At 49.2% G+C, this 20,757-nt stretch overlaps 2 protein-coding genes across 5 annotated transcripts in view; both read right to left on the reverse strand.

Moving 5' to 3' along the window:
• Positions 1-29: 29 nt before the first annotated feature.
• Positions 30-9,458, reverse strand: RAB39B (RAB39B, member RAS oncogene family). Its single transcript, XM_063347409.1, has 2 exons — positions 9,156-9,458; positions 30-4,962 (listed from the first exon to the last, which is right to left on the reverse strand). The coding sequence occupies exons 1-2, from the start codon at positions 9,368-9,370 to the stop codon at positions 4,536-4,538; spliced, it is 642 nt and encodes a 213-aa protein (XP_063203479.1). The 5' UTR covers positions 9,371-9,458; the 3' UTR covers positions 30-4,535.
• Positions 9,459-18,922: 9,464 nt separating this feature from the next.
• LOC134521203 (synaptotagmin-like protein 1) overlaps positions 18,923-20,757 on the reverse strand; it is a 36,972-nt gene continuing 35,137 nt past the window's right edge. For all 4 annotated transcript variants that reach the window (XM_063347399.1, XM_063347400.1, XM_063347396.1 and 1 more), the window contains exon 17: positions 18,923-20,592. In XM_063347399.1, coding sequence (XP_063203469.1) covers positions 20,447-20,592 — 146 coding nt within the window. In that variant the 3' untranslated portion in view covers positions 18,923-20,446. The remainder of the gene's footprint in view (positions 20,593-20,757) is intronic.

The following is a 20,757-nucleotide window of genomic DNA, read 5'->3' on the forward strand; positions in this document are numbered from 1 at the left end:
CATGATATTAAAATAGTAAAACTAAACAGTTGTGGCAAACACCTGTTTTTGTGCATCTTTCTTTGCGTGAGAAAGTCAGGAATCTGATGTGTGGTCTTTTAAAATGTTTCCTTCCCTTAATTGGGGCAGGGGGGTGAAAAAATTCAATTGAAGCAGCAGACATGAAAATACCAGAATTCTGGCTTGAGTGACGGCAGGGCGTGAGTCAGCGCATCTGAATTTGTCAATACAAGCAACTGATGGGACAGCGCTGGGGCTGCGAAAGAGTACGAGCTGCAGGGCTGAGCATAAAATGGGTAAATCCTCACCACAAGGAAGTACCTGGGCTTGGCTCATCCGTACGGTTCCTGCAGGGCCGTACTGTTTGTGCCAGGGGCTTTGGCTGTAGCAGAGAAACATTTAGATCCCATGTATTATTTGACCAACAAGTACCTGCCCCCTGCTACACTGTGCTGCGTGTGGGGCTGCTCGGGCTGCCCTCGCTCCCTTTCTTTTCAAGAGCATCAGCAAAGCCGTGAAAGGCGTCTGCAACACCTCCTGATTTCTCGTGCAATTTTCTCTTCGCTTTGGATTAATGAGGTCCCCACAGGCGAGAGCGTGCTCCCCCCTCCCTCTGGCTGGTCCTACGGCAGCAATCGCCTGCCTTTGTTGCGCACAATGAACTGTCGAGTTAAGCATTTCTGCACGAGCAAAATAAGTACTGTGTGCGACTGGCAATGACCTAATGCTGGGGATGGGGGGTGACGGCTCAGTAGGTTCAAAAGGTACCTGGCTTGGGGGAGGGGGGGATGGGAGACGGCTCTGGCCATCGTAATGCTTGTTTTGGGTGGTTTTCTTTTGTTTGATATGAAGCAAATAAAAAAATAAACACCACAAAAAAAACCCCAAACTCACAGACAAGAACTGAAGCTATCCTATGGCTGATCCTCGTCCACTATTGCTCTGTCCTTCACTATTAAGTCTTTGTTACTTTGAGTAAGAACAGGCAGGCAGTTTGCAGGCGTTGTTTTGGCTCTTGTGTCGCTAGTCCTGCCCGCTGCTGAGCAAGGCCTCCGGGAGGGGCTAAGGCTGCCTTTGGTTGGGGTTTTCTGTTTTGTTGTAGAATGGCCAGTGTTTCCATAGCTGCGCTGTCTTTTCCCAGTGGGGGAGCTGGCTGGTTCTGAAGGTGGAAGCATTGGGCCTTCAAAGACATATAGCAGGTTATTGCTGAGCCAGGCCCCGTTCGGCTTTCAGTGGTGGCGGGGGTACAGAAGTGGTACAGGTAGTGGATCGCTCACTGGTAAAGAATGGGGAAAGGGAAAGGAAAAAAAACCCCACCACTTGTTTCTTTACAAGTTTTAAATTTCACATTATCACATAGTAACCATTTTGCTAAATACAAGCATATTTTTCAGTCACATACAGACAGCTAAATACAGCATTATTTTCACATTTCGTTACAGTGCATAACAGAAAGCGAGGAAAGTGTATAGTACGCTTTTATTCTGGAGGTTCTGAGCAATTTCAATCTAACATGCAGATTGTTTTTTAAGATGTGGTAGAGACCACAGAAAGTTAGCTTTTTCTCTTTTTTTTTTTTTGTCCTAGAGTAAAAGAGCTCCTGACCTTTACCCTGTGAAAGGTATCACCTTCTGATTTCCCTAAATCCCTCTTGCACTAGAAGTCAAAGCATTAAAACCAGTTGTTAGAAAAGAATTCTTAGCATATCCTATAAGTTCTTCGTCTTAGAAAAAACATTCCAAATTTTGTACAGATGAATCTACATTTGCTATATTTTAATAAGCTGTCTAGAAAATGCAAGGAATTAGAAAAAGATGTGTATAATGATTTCTCTATCATTTAATATAACCATTTATTACCTCTAAGTAGTTAAGACTGTGTACATTTTCTTCTGTACTGTTCCTCTTTAGAATTACGACACATATTTTTAAACTGAAGATTTACTCTAGAGGCCTGAATGCACTTACTGATTTAGGCTTTCTGGGATTTCTCTCTGGGAGCAATAAAGGGGAATGTCCAAAACCCATTAAATAAAATATTGGCTGTCTTGTGAAAAATGATCTTTCCTCTGCTGGCCAGGTTCCTGCACAGAGAATTAAGAATTTTACTATTGTTAAAACACCGTTTGATCCAACGTCTAGCTGCCATGAACGTTGCACTCCAGCTCTGCCACCCTCAGCGAGGCAACCCAAGACACACCTCAGCCGCAGCCGGACCCTGAACGACCGAAGCGGTTGCTTGGGGGACTGCCCATGGTACGAGTGCAGAAACCGACCCTTTTGTACTTGTTTGTCCCTGCCTTTGTGAAAATGCGACTAACAGACCTGGTCCCAGCACACCTTGCGCTCTCCACTGGCGTCAGCCCATGAGAGCCCATGGCAGCCCAGCTCCCGTGGGCTCTCTGCATCGCTCTTCAGCTTTCCTTACCTACAAAGAGATTTTGTAAAGGGATTTTTGTGGGTTTGTTTTTTTCTTACCTTCAGGTCACTCAACTCACCCACAACTGAATCTGCCTGGAATTCACTGGGCTGTACCACGTGCCTTTTGATACATTTACAGCCTGTTGAAGAGCGATCGGGGTTAGCAGTGACGAGCTTATTGAAAGGTGCTAGGCCATTGCCACCCTCCCTTCTTAATTTGCCACCAGTGCCCTCCCAGCAGCTGCAACACCCCCTGCAGAGCCCAGGAACTGAAATTGTTCCTGGAGCACTGAAAATAAAAAAATGTTATTCATTTTCAGGGTTTTGTTTGTTGGTCTGGGTTTGGTGTTTAGGGTTTTTTACAGCTTTACTATGGAAACCACAGGGTTTTTTTCTTCGTACAGGCCTGCCCACGTGCGGCAAACTGTGAGACCAGGTTCAAAGGGAGAAATAGTCTGAACTCAACAATCAAGACGACCCACACTTTTATAGATGGGGTAGCTTAAAGGGCTTTAACAAGTATTTTATTCTTCTCTACTTAGAGGCGTAAAATCAAACACTAGATGCTTCCTGTGTTTTTTCCCTAATCCCTCCCTCCTGCCAATTAGCAGTTTGGCATATAAATCTTGCAAACTCAAGTTAAAAAAAAATCATCACTATAGTTTTGTTTGTTTGCTTTTAATAGGCTGAAGTTCCCTAATTTGCTACAGCGGTTACCCTGCTGCACTTCAAAAGCTTAAGTTAAAACTTAGCGGAAGCAAAGCTTTAAATGGCATTCCCAGAAAACATCTACCTACATCTAGCTTTTGTAGCACGGCTACCACCCCATGATGACCAACCTGAGATGGATCCTCTTTTGTCAAATTAAAACATGGAGGAAAACAATTTTTGCTCTTGAGCTTGTCTTGTGGCTTTCCTTTCCCCCTGCTCAGACGCTCCTGTTGTGTGCTCCTCCTCGCCAGTGCTAGTTCTCTTCTTCCACAGATGCCAAGAAAGAAAATGACACTTTAACAGCAAAAAGTACTGAGGGAAGCTGTTGCTTTCAATGCTGTTTAACTTCTTTAAAAGCAAATCTCACCTTTTAGGATGTTTGCTGCACCTGAGTTAAGCTTTTCAAGTTTTTTTTTTTTTATTATTTTGTTGGGGTGGGTTTTCCCCCCTCCTTTCCATTCCTCCTTGGGACCTGGCTGGTAAGACACCCAAAAGGTCAGCACAGTGCTGTCAGTGAGACAGAAATGTTGGCGCGTCCCACCGGGCTCCAACACCCCAGCCTTAAGGTATAAGATATGAGGACATGGTTCTCTCTTCATGCTCTTGAGCACTTAATTCTATTGGAAAGCCCTGAACGCAGGGTACTTGCAAGGTACTCACCTAGGCAGTAAATGCACTGAATAATTACTACTGGAGCAGGAGTTGCCACTTAGAATCCCAGTTCAGCACAGCAAGAAAAGCACTATGGGGGGGGGAATAATTCGAATTTTAATTACCAATCAAATAACTACTGTTTTCCTCTTTTAAGTCCCACAGAATATTCTTTGCTATGGAACTAGGTTCAAGAACATAAGAAAGAAAATTCAGAAGTGTGCATACCATGTCAGTAAACTTTTCCTGTGGAGGTGGCCTTATGAGGAAACGGTATCTGTGCTGCCTTTCCACCTTCCTGGTAATAAACAGCTGACACAAACGAAGATGTCCTCTTTCCTTCCCACTGTCTGCCCATTTGTCACACTAATGAAGTATCCATACTGTGGCTTCAATACCCAGCATGGAGCTATGGATTTACTCAAAAGAGGACATGTACAGTACCCTGGCATGTGCCAGCCCATTCAGCTCGCTGTGTGCTCTCCCCTGTCTCCTGCAGCCCCTCATTTCTGCTTCCTGTCTCCTTACAACATCTACATGCACCCTCACTCACTCTCCGTTAGGTTCGTAGCCCCCAGCTCTGCAAGGTTATTTGGAACAGAACATTTCTTTCCAGGGTCTGTTCTGGTGTCCACAACAACGTGGGAGGCTGTTCACAACGGGAGTGTTGCTCTCCCTTCTGTCACACTGAGTTCACTTAGTAAAGTACGTTTGGTTAGTAGAGTTCATCACCACTTGCCTCACTAGAAGAGCTCAGCACAAGCATCGCCTATCTGATTTCACCACTTCTTCTGAAGAGTGCACTACGTTTGGGACAAACCCACTCTTTACCCCTTCCCATCCCTCCTGGATTGAAATGTCCCCCCTTTTAACAAGCTCGTATATATCTCGAGTCAGATCAGTGAAGGCCTTCTCCACGTTAATGGCATCCCGAGCTGAGGTCTCAATGTACTTCATACCATATGCAGCAGCCAGTTTCTCAGCCTCATGCCTGGTGACTTGCCGCTGTGTGTCAAGGTCACACTTGTGCCCTACCAAAACAAAGACGATCTGGTATGGCTGGACGTGCACCTTGGTCTCCTCTAGCCACTCGTGGACGTTCTGGAAGGACCTGCGGTTTGTAATGTCAAAGAGGAGGAGTCCGCCAACCGAGTTCCTGTAGTAGGCTCTGGTGATGGACCTGGAAATGAATGAGCCACAACAAAAGTCTAAGTTACAGCTGTTTGGGAAGAAAGGCAGAGCAACTTTCACATGGGGTTTCGGTTGTTTGTGTGTGTCTTCTGATTATTTTTTTTTTCTTAAGCCAAACATAGGTCTTCTGAACATAGACCTTTTTTTAAGAAAGCAGCATTACCACCAGCCCATCTGCCCTGCAGAATACAGGGCAGAGAGGCCATTCAGGCAATGTCTTAGCACTTTTAGCTTGTGCTCTGTAGAGCTTGTCATTGAAAAAGACACTAATCTTGGCTTAAAGACTTCATCCTTGGGTAACTGCCCCACTGATTTATTGCCGCTCTGTTCAGAATCCCCGCCACCATTTTTGGTCTCTTATTTTCTGTCACGGATTTCTGCATGCCCTTTGCTGTTAGTCTAAAGAGTCCCATCCCCAGGCTCTGAATACCTTGTCTAACCCATTGGTTCAGAAGCACTGTTACAAATCAAAGGATTCATTTGAAACCGAACACCCACTCTCTGACAGATACATAAAAGAAGGAGGTTACAGATCTGGAAGGCAGACCATGGGGTCGCAGCTCCCCTCCATACAGCCAGGGCCGTGGCACAGGGACATCCACCGACCCCTACACCTTCTCCCACTACGCCACTGGTCAAAACAATGGCACACACCATTACAGCTAACGCACTAACAGGGACAGCAGTCTGACCTCCCGAGTTACAGCAAACCGACACAACGGCTTCCCAGGGGAGTCTGCATTACTGTTGGTCTTGTTCCTGCCAAATACTGACAACATTAAACAGTAACCAAAAAGACCCTGGAACCATGGGCTGAGGAATGGAGTGCATCTTCCACAATCTTCCGAGCAAGGGCAGACTTCAATGCAGGCAGAAGCAGCACATGGAATCAGCTAACATGGGGCAATGGAGCAAAGCCGAGGCCCTGAGGCTGAGCAGAGCTACAGTTCCGTGACGACTACACGTGGAAAAATCAAGAAGCTCTAAAACTGTGGTGTTTCTGCAAAGTCATGGATTCATTCTAAATCCAGAAGCAAGGATCGATTTCAGTCCCTGGAGGAATTCACACTCAGGCCTGAACTTTCCTTGCTGGGAAAACATAAGCGCTGCTGCATTTTTACCTTGGGACAAGTCCTTTTTTTGGACACACAAGACTGTTGTTAGGGGTTACTTGGTCCTGTAGTATGTGTAACTAGTGAAACTGCCCCAGGAAAGGATGAACTGGAGTTTTCAAGGATTGCTTTATTAACAGACATGCAGTGATGGGTGAAAATCCACAGCCAAAACCGAAGAGAGCCAGAAGAGGGGGAAAAAAAAGATAGTTGGCTGCATTTGGATAATTTCTTCTCTCCCAATTATCCAGCTGAGGGACAACATTAGCTCTGCACATTTGGCACTGAGGGAATTAGATCTGCCTTTTGCTATCTAGCCAGCTGCAAACAGATATCGGCGCTTTGAATTCACCCCCACACTGTCACAGGCATTTCTGCTTCTCCCTTGTGTTCCACACCATCAGCCCTGGCTCCTCCTGCCAACATCAACAACGCCTCAGGTACTTCTGAAAGACGTGACGGGATCTAAGCTGAATGCTGCTTTGAGGTAAAGCTGGCTGAAGGGCCCAGTGCCTTTTCTTAAAGCCTTTTCCACAGACTGTTTTCCTTATCGACCCTCAGGAAGCAAACTATATTGCCTTCACGTTGTGTATCACTCCCCAATTCCCTTCCAAGACTCCTACTTTCCCTCCGGCCATGCTCACACATGCTCAGGCAGAGAAGTCGGGGATTTGCACCTATCTGGCCAAGTTTTACAATAAAGGTATTGCCTCTGTCGGGGAACTGCTCTGTAGCTGTGGTAGGGACTCTCGTACGCAAGGTCCGCGCCTGTTTGTTCGAGTCCTCCCCTCTCAGCTGAGGGCGAGCTGCCGGCTGGAAGGGAACAGCTCTTCTGTAGGTGGTGGTACACAATTCCAGGGAGCGAGGGCTGCACATGCTATTGCTTTTGTTAGCATTACACAACACCGCGTTTCAGACAGGGAAATCACAGTTATCTGAGCAACCGGAGATGGGCAAAACCTGCTGGATGCAGGAAGAATTGGAGCCTACTCTTCTACAGCTCCAAAGCAGCCTCAACGCTGCCCCAGGGAGCATGTTTTGGGGCTGATCTGGCAATATAGAATGGCATATGCTTAACTGTAATTTAAGCCTTGACTGTACGGAAATTGCTTCTAATTTATGGAGAGTGAAAGAGCTCACAACAGGGGTCAGGAAGAGCTGAAATGTAGCACAGCTGCAGACCAGAGAATGTCAATAAGGTATCTTCAAAATAACTACAGAGGTTTCTTCCTTGTGGGGCAGCGGTTAAACTAGGCAAAGCAAACTGGAAACGCTCAAGACCGAGAACTCTGAAAAATCGGAGCTTATTCTTACAAATTTCCTTCTTAAGAAATTCCCTGTGCTAGGACAAAAAAGTTTAAGGGTTGTGGAGAGAATCTACACCATCGTGCTTCTTGCCTATGCCCCCAAGTCTGAGAGGCTTCAGCTTATTCCAGTAATAGCTACATTTTGCCTTTCGCCAAGAAAAAGAGCTTGCAGGAGGAGCCCAAGAGCTGCCGTCTTTATGGGGCATGATTTATCACAGGGCTTAATGGTGAATTTGAAAGGGACAAACCCAAACAGACTTTTGTGCCTGATTTTTTTCATACCTCAGAGTGCACCATAAAGGCACCTGGGTTTGCTCGCTTCCCTCTAGCTCTTCACATTGGGAATTTAAGACTGCAAGGGCATTTCAAAGTTGCACGATGTGTTTTTTTTAATGTCACTCACTCTTCCTGGCTTTGAATGCTGCTGCCCATCGGAGCAGTGCAGCCTGCCCTTGTGCTGAAGGTCGCCTGCTCATCATCATTACAACCCAAGTGCCAGGCCGGGTCAACCACCAGCACTAAGGGTAAGCAGCCTCCAGGGCCCCAAACTTCCCAGTGTGTAAAAGAAAGGAAATTGAAGCCATCCAACAGCTTTTGCTCTTCACAGCAAAGGCAGAAGCTGGGGAAGGCACCCAGGCCTGTTTTCTACAGACCTCAGCCCGAGATCCAAAGCTGAAAGCTGATGCAACTGCAAGCAAAAGCACCTCCTCTCGCAGCAGAATAAAGCACCAGCTCCTCACCCTGAAAGGCTGCAAGGTAGCAGAAGAAAAAGCTGTCAGCGGATCAGGACCGACGACTGCACATCCTGGGCCAGATGCCAGCGCCACAGATGTGAAGGAAGGCAGTGAGAGGGGTGAGGGTAGGGGAGGTTTCATGTATTGAATGAAACCAAAACATTCCTCAGGCAAGTCCTTACAGCACAGAAGTAGAAGCTGTGTGAAGCCGCGCAGAGATGTGGAGCAAGGAAAACGCTCCCGGAGGGAGCAGGATGAAAGAGCGGGCGAGGGTTGAAGATGCATGAAAAATATCAACAATTGGGAGGCAGGGAGCTGAAGGTACGCTCACAGCCCTTCCAAATGAGCACTGTCTGAGCAGCACGCGTCGCCTGACACCACCAGCCCCCCCCGGGCCTGCTCCAGCCACCACTGCTGGTTTTACCATACAGTTCTATGGGAAACTCTTGGCATGATCCCACATGCCGCTTTTATTTTTCCTCATCCAGTCTTGGTTACTATGGCCGAACCTCTCAAGCTGTTTGTGCCGGTGCAGCGCTCGGCCTGGCACTCTCCAGAAAGCAGCGTCCATCCCTGCGCAGCCACAACCACGGGCTCGTCCCGGCCTTTCTCTGCCCGACGGACAGCTGATGTCGGCTGTGGCCGCAGAGAACCAAACCAGGTGTGCCATCCGCCGGGAACACCCTGGTCACCGCCTCTGCGCCACGGGGGAGCCGCGCTCTCCCTGCCCAGCCGCAGCCTGTGATGCACAACTCCCGGCTACGGCTGTAAACATCCCCGCAGCCCCGGCCCCCTCCCCTACGCATCCCACACATCCCACATGCCCTATACATCCCACACTCGGCCATCTCGGGGTGGACACCATCCCCCGGATACACAAAGCGGTACGCTACGGGGGAGGGAAAAAAAGGCAAAAGGTGCAATTTGACTCTTCTTTGTCTCATTCGCCAAACGCCTGGCAGGAGGAGGGCGCCGGCCCCAGCCCCGCAGCACCGGCCCGCCCGCTCCCGCCGCCGCCGCCTGTCTCACCGGAACCGCTCCTGCCCGGCCGTGTCCCAGATCTGCAGCTTGATCCTCTTGCCCGGCTCGATCTCCACCAGCCTGGAGAAGAAATCCACGCCCACCGTGGGGTCGGAGATCTGGGCGAAGCGCCCCTCGGTGAAGCGGCGGATGAGGCAGGACTTGCCCACGGTGGAGTCGCCGATGACGATCAGGCGGAACTGGTAGAGCCAGATGGCCTCCATGCTGCCGCCGCCGCCCGCCTCCTCAGCGCCCGCCCGCCGCCGCCGCCGCCGCGCCGCCCATGCCCGGCCCGCCGGCCCGGGGGCGCCCGCCGCCGCCGCGCCGATCGCCCGCAGGGGGCGCGCCGCTAGGCCGGGACCGCGGCGCCCCGGGGGCCGGCGGCGGCCCGGGGCTGGCCCCCCTCCGCCGGGGTGCGGAGGGGCCGGCCCCGCTGTCTTGCGCCGCGGCCGCGCCGCTCAGGCGGGCGCCATGGCGGCCGGCGCAGGCCCCTGCCCGGCACCCGCGGCCCCGTCACCGCCGGCGCATCCCGCCGAGCCCCGGCCCCGCCGCCGAGATGCTGCGCGGACCGCGGGGCCGGGCGGGCGCCGGCCGCCGCCTCAGCCCTGCCGGCGCGGCCCCGAAGCCGCGGCACGGGCGCTGGGGCCCGGCCGAGGGTCGCTCCCCCCCGCTGCTGCGGAGCCCGCACTCCCCGCGGCTGCAGCGCCCGCGCCCCCCGCCGCTGCCGCTGCCGGAGCCGGTGCCGCGCTGCGGGATGGAGGCGCGGCCGAGCGCGGTGCGCGCCGTGATGCAATGGCGGCCGCGCTCTACCGCACTGCCGGGAGGAGCCGCCACCCCCGAAACGCGGCGGCTGCGGGAGCCGTGCGGGGCGGGGCGGGGCGGGACCGTGCGGGGCGGCCGGGGGGAGCCCGCGGCTGAGGGGGACACGGGGCTGAGGGGAGCCGGGGGCTGAGGGGGTCCCCGGGGGCTGAGGGGAGCCGTGCCGAGCCCAGGGCCAAGGGGGAGCGGGGGGCCAGGCAGACTCCAAAGCTAAGGGCTCAGGCCAAGGGTGGCCTTTCCCAGCTCTTCCTCAGGGCCGGGGGGATGGAACAGGACACGAAATACCTTTTCACGCTTTAAACCCGAGTCTCATTTCTGGAGAGAATCCAGTTCCTCAGCACTGTGTCGGGGGCTTCGTTCCCATTGGTATCTAACCGGGGGAGCCCAAGTGTTCCTGGCGGGTTTGGAGGGTGTCTGCAGCGCTGCCCTGGTCACCTGTGCCACGTCAGCCTGGTCTGGAAAGGGACAACGGTAATGGTGAGGTATTGTACGGACAGACTCATGAAGCCCAGCATATCTGCATGCATGCACACATTTATTTATATGTGTGTGTGTGTATAGTATGTGTATATATACGAGATGTGTGTACAGTCTCAAAAATGAATCGTTACAGGCGTTAAATACCCAGCAACTTAAATACCACAAACCTTGACAAATCCATTTTCTCTTGCTCCGCTCAAGCGGGTTCTTGGCTTTGCAGGGCGAAGCGCAGTGTTCAGGATCCCGAGTGGCAGCGAACGTCGCACAGCATGTACACACATACCTGGGATTGCCAGTCCCAGTATGGACCAGACTGTCCCCAAACACAGCCTGTCCCCAACGGGCAGCACACGGCTGCACTCGCCTGGCTCCATGGGTATGGCCGAGCTCGAGCATCTGCTTGTTCAGCACTTGCCAGAGCAGAGTTTTGATCTCTGGAAAGGAAAATGAGTGTGTATATTATTAAAAAGGTGACAGAAATGTGTATATTAAGTCAAATATAGAAAAAGAGGACTATTGATGCTTTTTCTTATTTAAAATTTATGAAAGCGTTGGTGCTTTTTTTTTTTAAATAAAGGTGGTTTCATTAAAAAGAGCTCCTTCTGCATGACCACTCTTGAAATAAGCACATTCACGGTGGCTATTATATTCATTAGATCCTCAAATAAAGGACATTTATATAGGTATGAGCTAGTTAGCCAGCTTCATGATGGTCCTCAAGACCATTTCAAGTCTTGAGGAATAAATGGCAAGGAATTTTTTTTCAATATCCTTTGAAATACAATATATTTCTTAAAAAATAACAACCCCAAAAGATCCTACTTTAACGTACCAGGACAGGAAAGAAAACTCATGAGGCAATCTGCACAGCAAAAGAAACGACGTAACAGAAAAATATTAAACCTATAAATCCGAGTTAGCGGTGCATTAACCAGTGACTCATTGCCAGCGATGCTTTGTGGGGATCTGCTGCACTTTATCGTATGATTTCTGAGTGTCCGATGCCCATTAGTTCAAGCCCACAACAAATTGTGGTTTCTCTTTACTGTTTTCTTCTCCTCCCTGTGCACTCACACACACAGTCGCCCACATTCCCTTTCCTCCACAGGTCTGACCGTGCTCCAGCAGGCACAAGGCACTCCGAAACACACCCTGCAAGTGGACCATCACCAGCATCTCCTGTGACGGTGGACATCTGATGGCAGCGGCATGATCTATGGCTGAGAGCAGCCGAAGCACCCTGGCTGCAAGGAGCCCCGAGGGGTGGGCTGGTGCCCAGCAGACGCTGTCAGAGCTAGAGGAATTCTTGGAGCATCAGGGACCCGTTTTCCCCAGCAAATAAACCCGCAGGATCCCGTGATGCAGATATTATTTTCATCTTCTCTGAACACATGCATATAGATGAACACATGCTGCGTGACTAGGCAGCCACGATATTAATTAGCAGCAACTGAGAAGGTAGGAGAAAATGAGATCCTGGGAGAGCCTTTGTTCTGGTACCATTTTAGCAAATGGAAAATCTGGTATATGAAAGAGAGACAGAGAGTAACCTAGATTCGATGCAGAAGCAGGTTTGTTGGCTGGGGAGAGGGCGGCGGGTGCCGGTGAGAAGGCGCAGGAGCGTGCACACCGATGGCAGTGCTCTGTGCAGGCTGTCGGCAGCGCCGGACTAGGCGCAGCCCTTCACTGCTCCTTCCTGTGGGGCTGGGGGCAACTCTAGAGGAGCCCCCTCCTCCTCGCAACAGGGGCAGAGCTGCCCAAAAACAGCCCCAGTGAGGGCACATCTGAACCCACACTGGTGCACCCGGGCTGAGCTCTTGCACCTGCTGGCAGCACCCGTGGGTCCATCCCAGCTCCGTGCAGGCACCACCACCGCACGCCCTGCACTGCCTACAGCCAAACACGGGTTAAAGCCCTTCCCAAGGGCCGCCTGTGCACACCTGTGCGTGCTGCTCCTGCACAAGGTGACAAACATCCACACACCGCCACTGGAGTGGGTATTTCTTATTTAGTAAATTTATTTTAAGGCAGGAAAGCTGGGACAAAAGGGGCGAGAGCTGGAGAACAACTCCCTTGCTACCCTGCACTGCCTGTAGTCTCCATCCCAGAGCAATTACATTAACTTCCATTTAGTGTTAGATGATGAAGCCCTAAACAGATACTGAGGAGGGGCATTTGCGAGCTCGGTTCCAACCCATTTCAGGCTGGCGGGTGGTGAGTGCCGTGTGTGCTCCAAACAGCAGGAACCGCTGCCACGCAACCCCGCATGAAGAGCCCGGCTGTGGCTGGGGTGGGATGGTTTGAAGGCAGCTCCTCTCGGGCAGGAGCTCTCTGCCATGAGGCCCAGGTTCGCCATGGCTGGGCCGCAGAGAAGGTGCTGAGCCATAGTCAGGGATGGCAAGGAGTCAGACGTACTTCCCTCTAGTTTGTCGTTCAATTGTAGTTTGGTTTTTCTCCAAAATCAGCTAATGCCCTTTACACCCTGTAGCTGGCAGCTGGAGGATGAATCCGTCTCCAAGCCCATGGCAGCACTGCGAGGAGGAGAGTGCATCAGCACTGCACACACCATGCAATTTTAATGCCCTTTCAGTTTCCAAGGATACAAAAAACAATCAATCAGACACAATCCCTTGCTGCGGGGCTGGCTGCACGGGAGCTGCCTGAGGCGGCCCGTGCCTGTGCCCCAGCCTGGGAAGGTGCAGCGACTGCAACATGCTGGTGAAGCAGAGCACCCGGACCCACAGGCTGATGTCCCCAGCTCTCGCAGATTTTATATCCCAGCCCCACTCGCAATGGGGCTGCTCATCACCACAGAGAGAAACTGCACCCAAGCAGAGCCCTGGGAATCTATGCTACCAAACAGCCCAGAGACCCGTTACTTACTGAAAGCACACCAGGGTGATGGGAGTGCTGAGAACGGGGCTGGCTAACCACACGTAGCAAACAATTTATTAGCTAGTTCCAAAAAACATCCCTGTTAAATTAGGCCTGTCCAGGAGATGTGATGTGGAGACAGATTACACTGTTGACAGGGATGCGATTGCACCCATAACCGGCCAGCTGATGCGTGCCGCTGTAAAACCCAGGACAGAGGGAAGGTATTAAGTGAATTAATGTTTATTATTTATACGATGCCCACAGTTACTCAGGGTGGTGCAGACAAGCGTAAAGCCAAGGGCACCCCACGGTGCTCAGGAACTGACAGCCCAGCTGACAGCAGGCACTGGGAGCATAATTTAGAACTTTGTGACGAGGGGACAGCCTTAGAGCCTCCAACAGCAGCAGCAGGAGGGAAGCACAGGTAGGGCTGAATGCCAGGAAGCACATGGTGAAATTTCTGTCCCACCTTGGCTTTTGGCTGGGCTCAGGTGCCTTTTGTAGTGGTGGACTTCTGTGGCAGCCTCTGCCCCCAGGAAACTTGTCTAAGCTCCCTCCCCAAATGCCAGCCTGTCAGCAAAACACTTGTAGTGAGCAATGGAGTACTGCAGACCATGGCAGCTCCCAGCATCCTGGCTGGGGTTCCAGGGGCACAATCCTGCAGAGGTACCACTGGTCCCCCAGTATAACACTAGGATCAAATCAAAAGCAGTAGAGCAGACACAGGCTTGACAAATATAGCCATGGCTGAGTGATGGTGGCTGTCCCATTAACTGTCCCCCTTTAATAAAGGAACACATTACCTAAATGTCTCTCCTACACTAGGTGTCCAGGCTCCTTCTGTAGCCAACAGAGAGAGGCAGGAACATCTTTAGATCTATAGATCCCACTCAGCTTGATGGGAGGAACCGTCCTCCACCTCTACTGCTCTCTCCCTTGGCCGTAGCAGAACGAGGGGCCCAGCACAGAGCAGCTGCCCAACCTCAGACAGCTTGAATTGCACATTCTCTGAGCACGAGGCTCTGCCTCCTCCCAAGGAGCTTAACACCACCAGAGATAAGGGGCTGCAAAGTATCCGTGCTGATGGGAGAATGTGGGAGAGTCACAAATGCAGAGAAACTTCAAAATAACCGGAGAGGCCTTTTGAGTCAATAGCAGCGCTCCAGGGCAGTGTTAGCATTTGCTTTGCAACCTGAACAGACAGGGAAGATTAAACTCTCATACAATGTGATCCACACAGGTGGACGTGCACAGAGGATAAGCTTGTCCCTGCATCCCTGCAAGTGGCAGGGTCACCCTCTGGTGCCACACAGCACCCACACCGCATAGCCTCCAGCCCCACCGGCTTGCGCATGGAGCAGGAGTCAGCTGGGGTTTTAAAGAGACGTAAAACATTTGCAAAACGTTTCCCCATGACAATAAATTAAACGTCAGCTCATTACCATGGGATGGCTTACTCCAGATGCAGCTCCCGGTGTCTTATTTCAGATTATGATCACATTAAAATGGTCATGAGTTGGCCAGTCGAAAATGGGGCTCATTATATCTGCCTAAGTCTGCCTGAATCCAAGAACAGATCATCCACTGGGAATATTATGTCCTTGTAGCTTTTCAAGTCTTCCCAGGAAGGGAACAGGATCTGCTTAGAGCAAATAGAAGCCATTACAATCAGGATAAATTAGTAATGGTGAGTGGGAGAGAGAGGAGGAGAGGAAAAGAGGTTATTGTGATTTTTCTTCCTACAGAGCCTGAGCTACTTACGTTGCCAGAAAACAGCTCCCTAGCTTTCCCTCTGAGTCTGGAGCTCAGACTGCTGGCTTACAGCTCGAGAGCTACTTTGGATTAATAACTACCAGGATGGCATTACGGGTTGTCAGATGCATGAAATCTGATTTCTGTTCCTACTGGTAGTGTCTCAAATTTAGCAGCAGCACAGGCAGGTCTGTAGAGTAAGAAAAGGCAAAATACACTTCCATTTGTGCCGTTCAACACTGCTAAACATGTGCCTTTTTATCAGAAGCTGCAACGCCTGTTGAAGACTATTTGTGCAGGTCTTTAAGGTGCTGCAGAGGGTAGGACTGTGGCTTTGTGGTGCTGTTTTATTTTCCATTTTGTAAAATACAGAATGCCAAGTGATTTGCTAAACCCTGACTGCAGTCCTGGAAAAAAAAAACAAAGGAAAACTGACCAGCAGAAATGCCTTCATACTCGGGACTCCTTCCTTTCCTCCTAAAACAATCTGTTAAACAGATTTACTGGTTTAGCTAGTTTGGGTCTACAACAGAGGCTGGATTGCCACAGCCCAGAGACGAGTTCAGCCATACTATGTTTTTACAGCATTTTAAAAAGAAAACATCTGTCTGCTTAAGCAAGCACCTATGTCAGGTCGCTTGCAGGGAAATGACTGCACCAGCACCTGGCCCTCTCCAGCAGGAATGCGAACCGGAGCCCTCCGGCACAAACCTGGTGTGACCAGCAAACCCGGCAAGCTCAGACCCTACGGCCGTTTGTGTTTTTCCACTCCTCCTAGGATGCTGCTGCCTGCGGACATCTTTACCCAACTTCATTCAGGTTTCACTATCTGCCATGAGGCATTTCATCCAAGTGAATGGGAAACTAATGCAAAACCAAAAGGGGCTTGGTCTAAGGCTGCTGAACTGGAGCTAGGTCTAGGGCTGTGCTCCTGGAGGAGACACTTCCAGCTCTCCACTATGCCCATCCCTCTCCCAGAAGAAAGAGATCTCATACAAGCCATTAATAGTAATTTCTCCAGGAGCCTCCTGGAGGCCAACTGCTGTGAGCTGACCCAGCACCTTCCAACGAACCAACATGTTCAGAAGGGTGGGAGAAGCTGGCAAACACCCCAAAAGTGGGAATGGCCACCCCGGAGCTACCCACTCTTGCTCAAACCTCATGCTACAAAATCAGCCATCTCCTGCTTACGACAGGATCTGATCCTGCAATACCAAAACACACTCAGAGTCCTCCTGTGGCCCCACAAACTTCACCCTGACCCTCGCTGGGAGAGCTGCTCCTCTTGGCAGAGCCACCAGTACAAGGAGCCTCCCAAAAAGCGCAGGCCCTGGGAAAAAGTGGCTGCTCCTTGCTGACCCCATGGGAAGGGATTTCTGTTCCAAGAGCTTTCCACAGGTCAGCAGGATCTTGCGCAGTAGCAATACTGCCGAGAGCAGCATGGCTCCAGTAACACGTACCTTACAGCGTCTTTGCAAACATGCTTTCACATAGTGCTTTACAGAGAGCTTCCCGATGCCTTCCAACAACCTTTGCGACAGCACTCAGAGGGACATCTCCTGCTGGGCATCCGTTTTAACAGTAACAGCAGATGACCTGGACACCTGAGGGGTGGAAAGCAGACAGGTGGAAAGGAAAAAGGATTAAGCCATGAAAGATACTGAAGTACAAAACAGCCAACTAAAACACACAATCAAGCCTGGTGCTGGATATGCTCACTCTTAATTATCAGGAACTGAAGTGTATTTATTTATTCAGTTTCTGATACACTGGCCTATTTGATACATTTTTTTACTTAATTTAACAAACCCGCAAAAATACAGCATTTCTTATTTCAACAGATCACATTAGTACATGGGTTTATTTAGCTAGCATCATTTTCTCCCTGAATCTCCGTAGTACTTCAGGGTTTTTTTTTTCCTGTCTTGGTGAAGGATAAAGCAAATATTTAGTAATGGAAAATTAATTCAACCTCTTCTTTTCCATCTCCTCTGAGACACTCGTCTTTAGTGAGCTTCTAAGCTCTTTTCAATAGTTTCTGATACCTGTAATTTGAACAGGTTTGAATGGACATAGGCCACATGTTATTTGCCTGATGGGGCAGAGATGCTTTCTAGATTCTTGCTGTCTCTCCTTTTTTTTTTTTTGCTTGGAAGGTTCCCGAGAAAAAGTTATATAAATAAGGCACAAACTCAAAGGAAGCACATCCACTCTCAAATGTGGAACACTCATGGAAAGCAGGTGCCCAGCTGTAGATACTGAGGTTTGTATTTCCCATTGAGAGGACGGCCCTGTAGCCCAGCATTGCATGGGCCCGCTCAGTGCCTGGGGTCACTCCTGTCTCCAGCAAGAGCCTGGTGACTGCAGTCAGCTCCCGCTGCATCCCTGGTACCTGCATGCTCCTATTCAGGGAAATGAGAGAATTAAAACACATTTACTATATGCATGAAGTCTTACTTTCTTATGGAACTTTGCTTAACCCATTCTATAATGAACTAGTAAACACAGTCAGAAAACTTTCCACCTGTTTTTTCTTATTTTTGACCAGTTAATACCCAATTCACGTTATCATCAGCACATGCCTGCGGGCCTGAGTCTCTGCTATATATCACATTCACAGACAACAAATGTCAGCATCATAAGCCAAATGCAAACAGGCCGCTAACCTTATACTCTCAAGCTCCTCCACTCCTCCATATGACACTGACAATAAAAGTGCCTTAAGTCTTTTCCTGATAAAGTGCTTTCTGTGCAGTAAGTGAAACAGATACAGCACAGCAAATTTTACTACCTCAGATATGGTTGTGTTACAAATGTGCATGTGGTTTGGCAGTGTAATCTTTTACTCTGATAAACTATTAAATGCCAAAGAAAGCTTCTTAAGTTAATCAGGGCTTAATTTAAATAAACAAGCCACCAAAAGATTAACAAAAATCCTCAATGGAATCTGGCCCAGTTCACAAAGTCCTGGGCCAAGTTCATAAAAGCAACTGCACTGGGATGAAACCGGCCCAGTGACACCCTTTTTATCCCCTGTTGGCACCACCAATGAAAAAGATGTTAATTTGCTGAAACACCAACACAAACACTTCCAGCTCCACTGACGCAAACAGCAGTTTCAGTAACATCGTCACAACCGCATGTGCTAATACTGCACGTGAGGAGGAGGAGGAGGAGGAGGAAGAAGAGGAGGAGGAAGAAGAGGAGGAGGAAGAGGTGGGATGACTCCATTTTTGTGATGGAGAGAAGTCAGCTGAACCCTCCAGGACGAGATCCGGACCTGCCCGAGCCGAAGCCCCCGCAGGGCGTTAACAACCGCTGTCACAGCCACCGCAGAAATTCCCCCTGGGAGCACCCTGCGGGGTAAGGAAGCGCTTGGGCAGAGAGCTGCAGTCCTGCGGGCAATTTCACTGCAAGAAGCCACCACTCTGATGAGCAGGGCTCCTCGCAGTAGGTAAGTTATATGTATGCATAAATATTCACATGTTCAGCACCTAAACAGGTAAAGGTGACAATTTAAAAACTCGCATCTCAGGCCCAATATTGTTATTTTATACCACAAAGGCAATAAATGACCAAAATTTGTTGAACAAAACATGCCAGGCTGGAGCCCATACAAAGTACCTTTGGGCTGACATGCTCTATATATATATATGGTCCTTCGTTAGATAGTCATTATTTAATTCAGTTTCTCTACAGACTCTCAGTGTTTTCAGTACTATGACTGTTATGTTTTCAAGTATTATCTTTTTCCAATTGCAAAGCCATCTTCTTTCTTTATTTTTTTTCCCATGAAAGCTGATGATTATCTCCCAAATGTCTTAATTTCATGAAAAAGTCTTGTCATTTTAAGTGTACATTTTTCCACTCATTTATTTACAACCATCTTTGCTAATTTGAAAATTTACACTGAGCTGGAGTTAACTAAAGTCAACACATTAAAGAAGAATATCAAAATATTCACAGAGGCAAAATCCAGGGTAGGATAGCTACAAAAAATATTTCTCCATGACACTTCACCTGCCCTTGGGCAGACGTGGTTCATTTTGACATGCCAAAATTTAACACGTCTTTTGCTTGCTTTTTCATTGCTTGTGTCTTGCTAAAAATAGGTACAAGGAGACCAGTTAATGACTGAAGAAAAACATTCTATTTAATGACAATATGTACATCCAAAATAGAAATTACAAAGCTCCATTTCAAAATGCATTCACACCGCCACTCCGCCACAGTCAATGTGTCAGATGCAGAGTTCTTGCAAGCTCCTGGCGAAAAAGAAATTCCAGCCAGGGACAACGCGCTGACAGGCATCAGGAGAAAGGAAGACCAGACGGGCAGCAGGGTATGCAGAGGCAGGACGCCACCCCAGTTACCCTTCGCATTCGTTCACTCCATTCTTACCTCTCCCACTGGTTCCCAACATTTCTTGCGTTCCAGTGTGGTTTTGGCCTCTCTTTCCTGACCCGCTGTGGCAGGCTAACATGACACTGTTTCCTACATCATTATTTCATATTGAAATGTTTTGCACACAAGGCATTTCAAAGGTGCAATTAGGCCCGTTAGCAATGTAACCATATTTTCCATTTGGGCAAGCACTTTAGTTTATATTGCACTGAAACTGTCCTCTCACAGAGAAACGTGCCTGAGGTCACTGAGGAAGCCTGTGGGAAAGCGAGGAAAACAGCCCCTGGCTGCAAAATCCCACTAGCTGCAGGACCATCACTTCTCTCTTTCATGTTAAAGCAGAAAGAAATTAATATATTGAATTCCTCATTGTTATCCTCCTCAGGTTGCTTCATTTTCTGCTTCAAGTAGTCCTTTCTTTAGATTCACCTTGAATCTCAATTTTCCTCACATTAGAGACGTGTTATCACCAGCGACAAACGCAAAGCTCCCATTCTCAGACTGTGCTGCTGGTGACTTAGAGCAATTCTACATCAAGTACAAAGTGTACCACTTGCAGGGGAATACAAATAATACCACACTGCTGCTTTAGTACAACTACATCTCTGCACAAAAAAAAATGGCACAAGAAACAGTAAAAAAATAAAAATATCTATATCTCCTTTTCCTTCTGCCACTGTTCCCAGAGCTTAATGCAATGCAAAGATAGGGAATATAAATGATTAAATAAAAAGGCAAATTAAGTTTCTTCTTGGTCAAAATCAAGTATAGCATCAGTTTGGCATCTTCCATGTCCTCTGTCAGGGAATTAATTAGTACTTAACATTCAACATCTCCAAAGTGCAGTCCATCAGTTGCCTTATTAACCTGACACTTGCCAGCCCCGTGGATGGCCTCGATCACCTCGGTGCAGGAAGGTGCCTAATTCTAATGAACACCCTCAGCCCTTCTATGGCAGGAATGGTAGGTTACTTCAGTTTTTTCCTCCCTGCCAGCGAGCGCAGTGGCAGCAATCCCTCAATCCATTCATTGGCAGCCGACATCATCTCCTGCCAAAAGGCCACCTCCTCTTGTGTGGAGTCCATCCAGTCCACAGAGATGCCATAGCTCAAACCTGAAAAGAACAAGAGAACTACAACATTGAGAGCTACACAAAGACTTTCTACTCCATGCAAAAATAGTCATTGGGATGTAACTGTTGCAGGCAGTGCCTTAACAAGAAAGGTGCTGACTTCCCTCAGCAAGCTGCACCCTAAACACCTCCTGTTCTTCTGATAAT

This window comes from Chroicocephalus ridibundus, chromosome 9 (assembly GCF_963924245.1).
Source record: "Chroicocephalus ridibundus chromosome 9, bChrRid1.1, whole genome shotgun sequence".
NCBI classification, from domain to species: Eukaryota; Metazoa; Chordata; class Aves; order Charadriiformes; family Laridae; genus Chroicocephalus; species Chroicocephalus ridibundus.

Bases quoted from the DNA above. Each gene is read 5' to 3' on its own strand.
- RAB39B (XM_063347409.1), bottom strand. From the start codon at position 9,370: ATGGAGGCCATCTGGCTCTACCAGTTCCGCCTGATCGTCATCGGCGAC. The intron at 4,963-9,155 runs GTGAGACAGGCG...ATTCATTTCCAG, and splicing joins GCCGGGCAGGAGCGGTTCCG to GTCCATCACCAGAGCCTACT.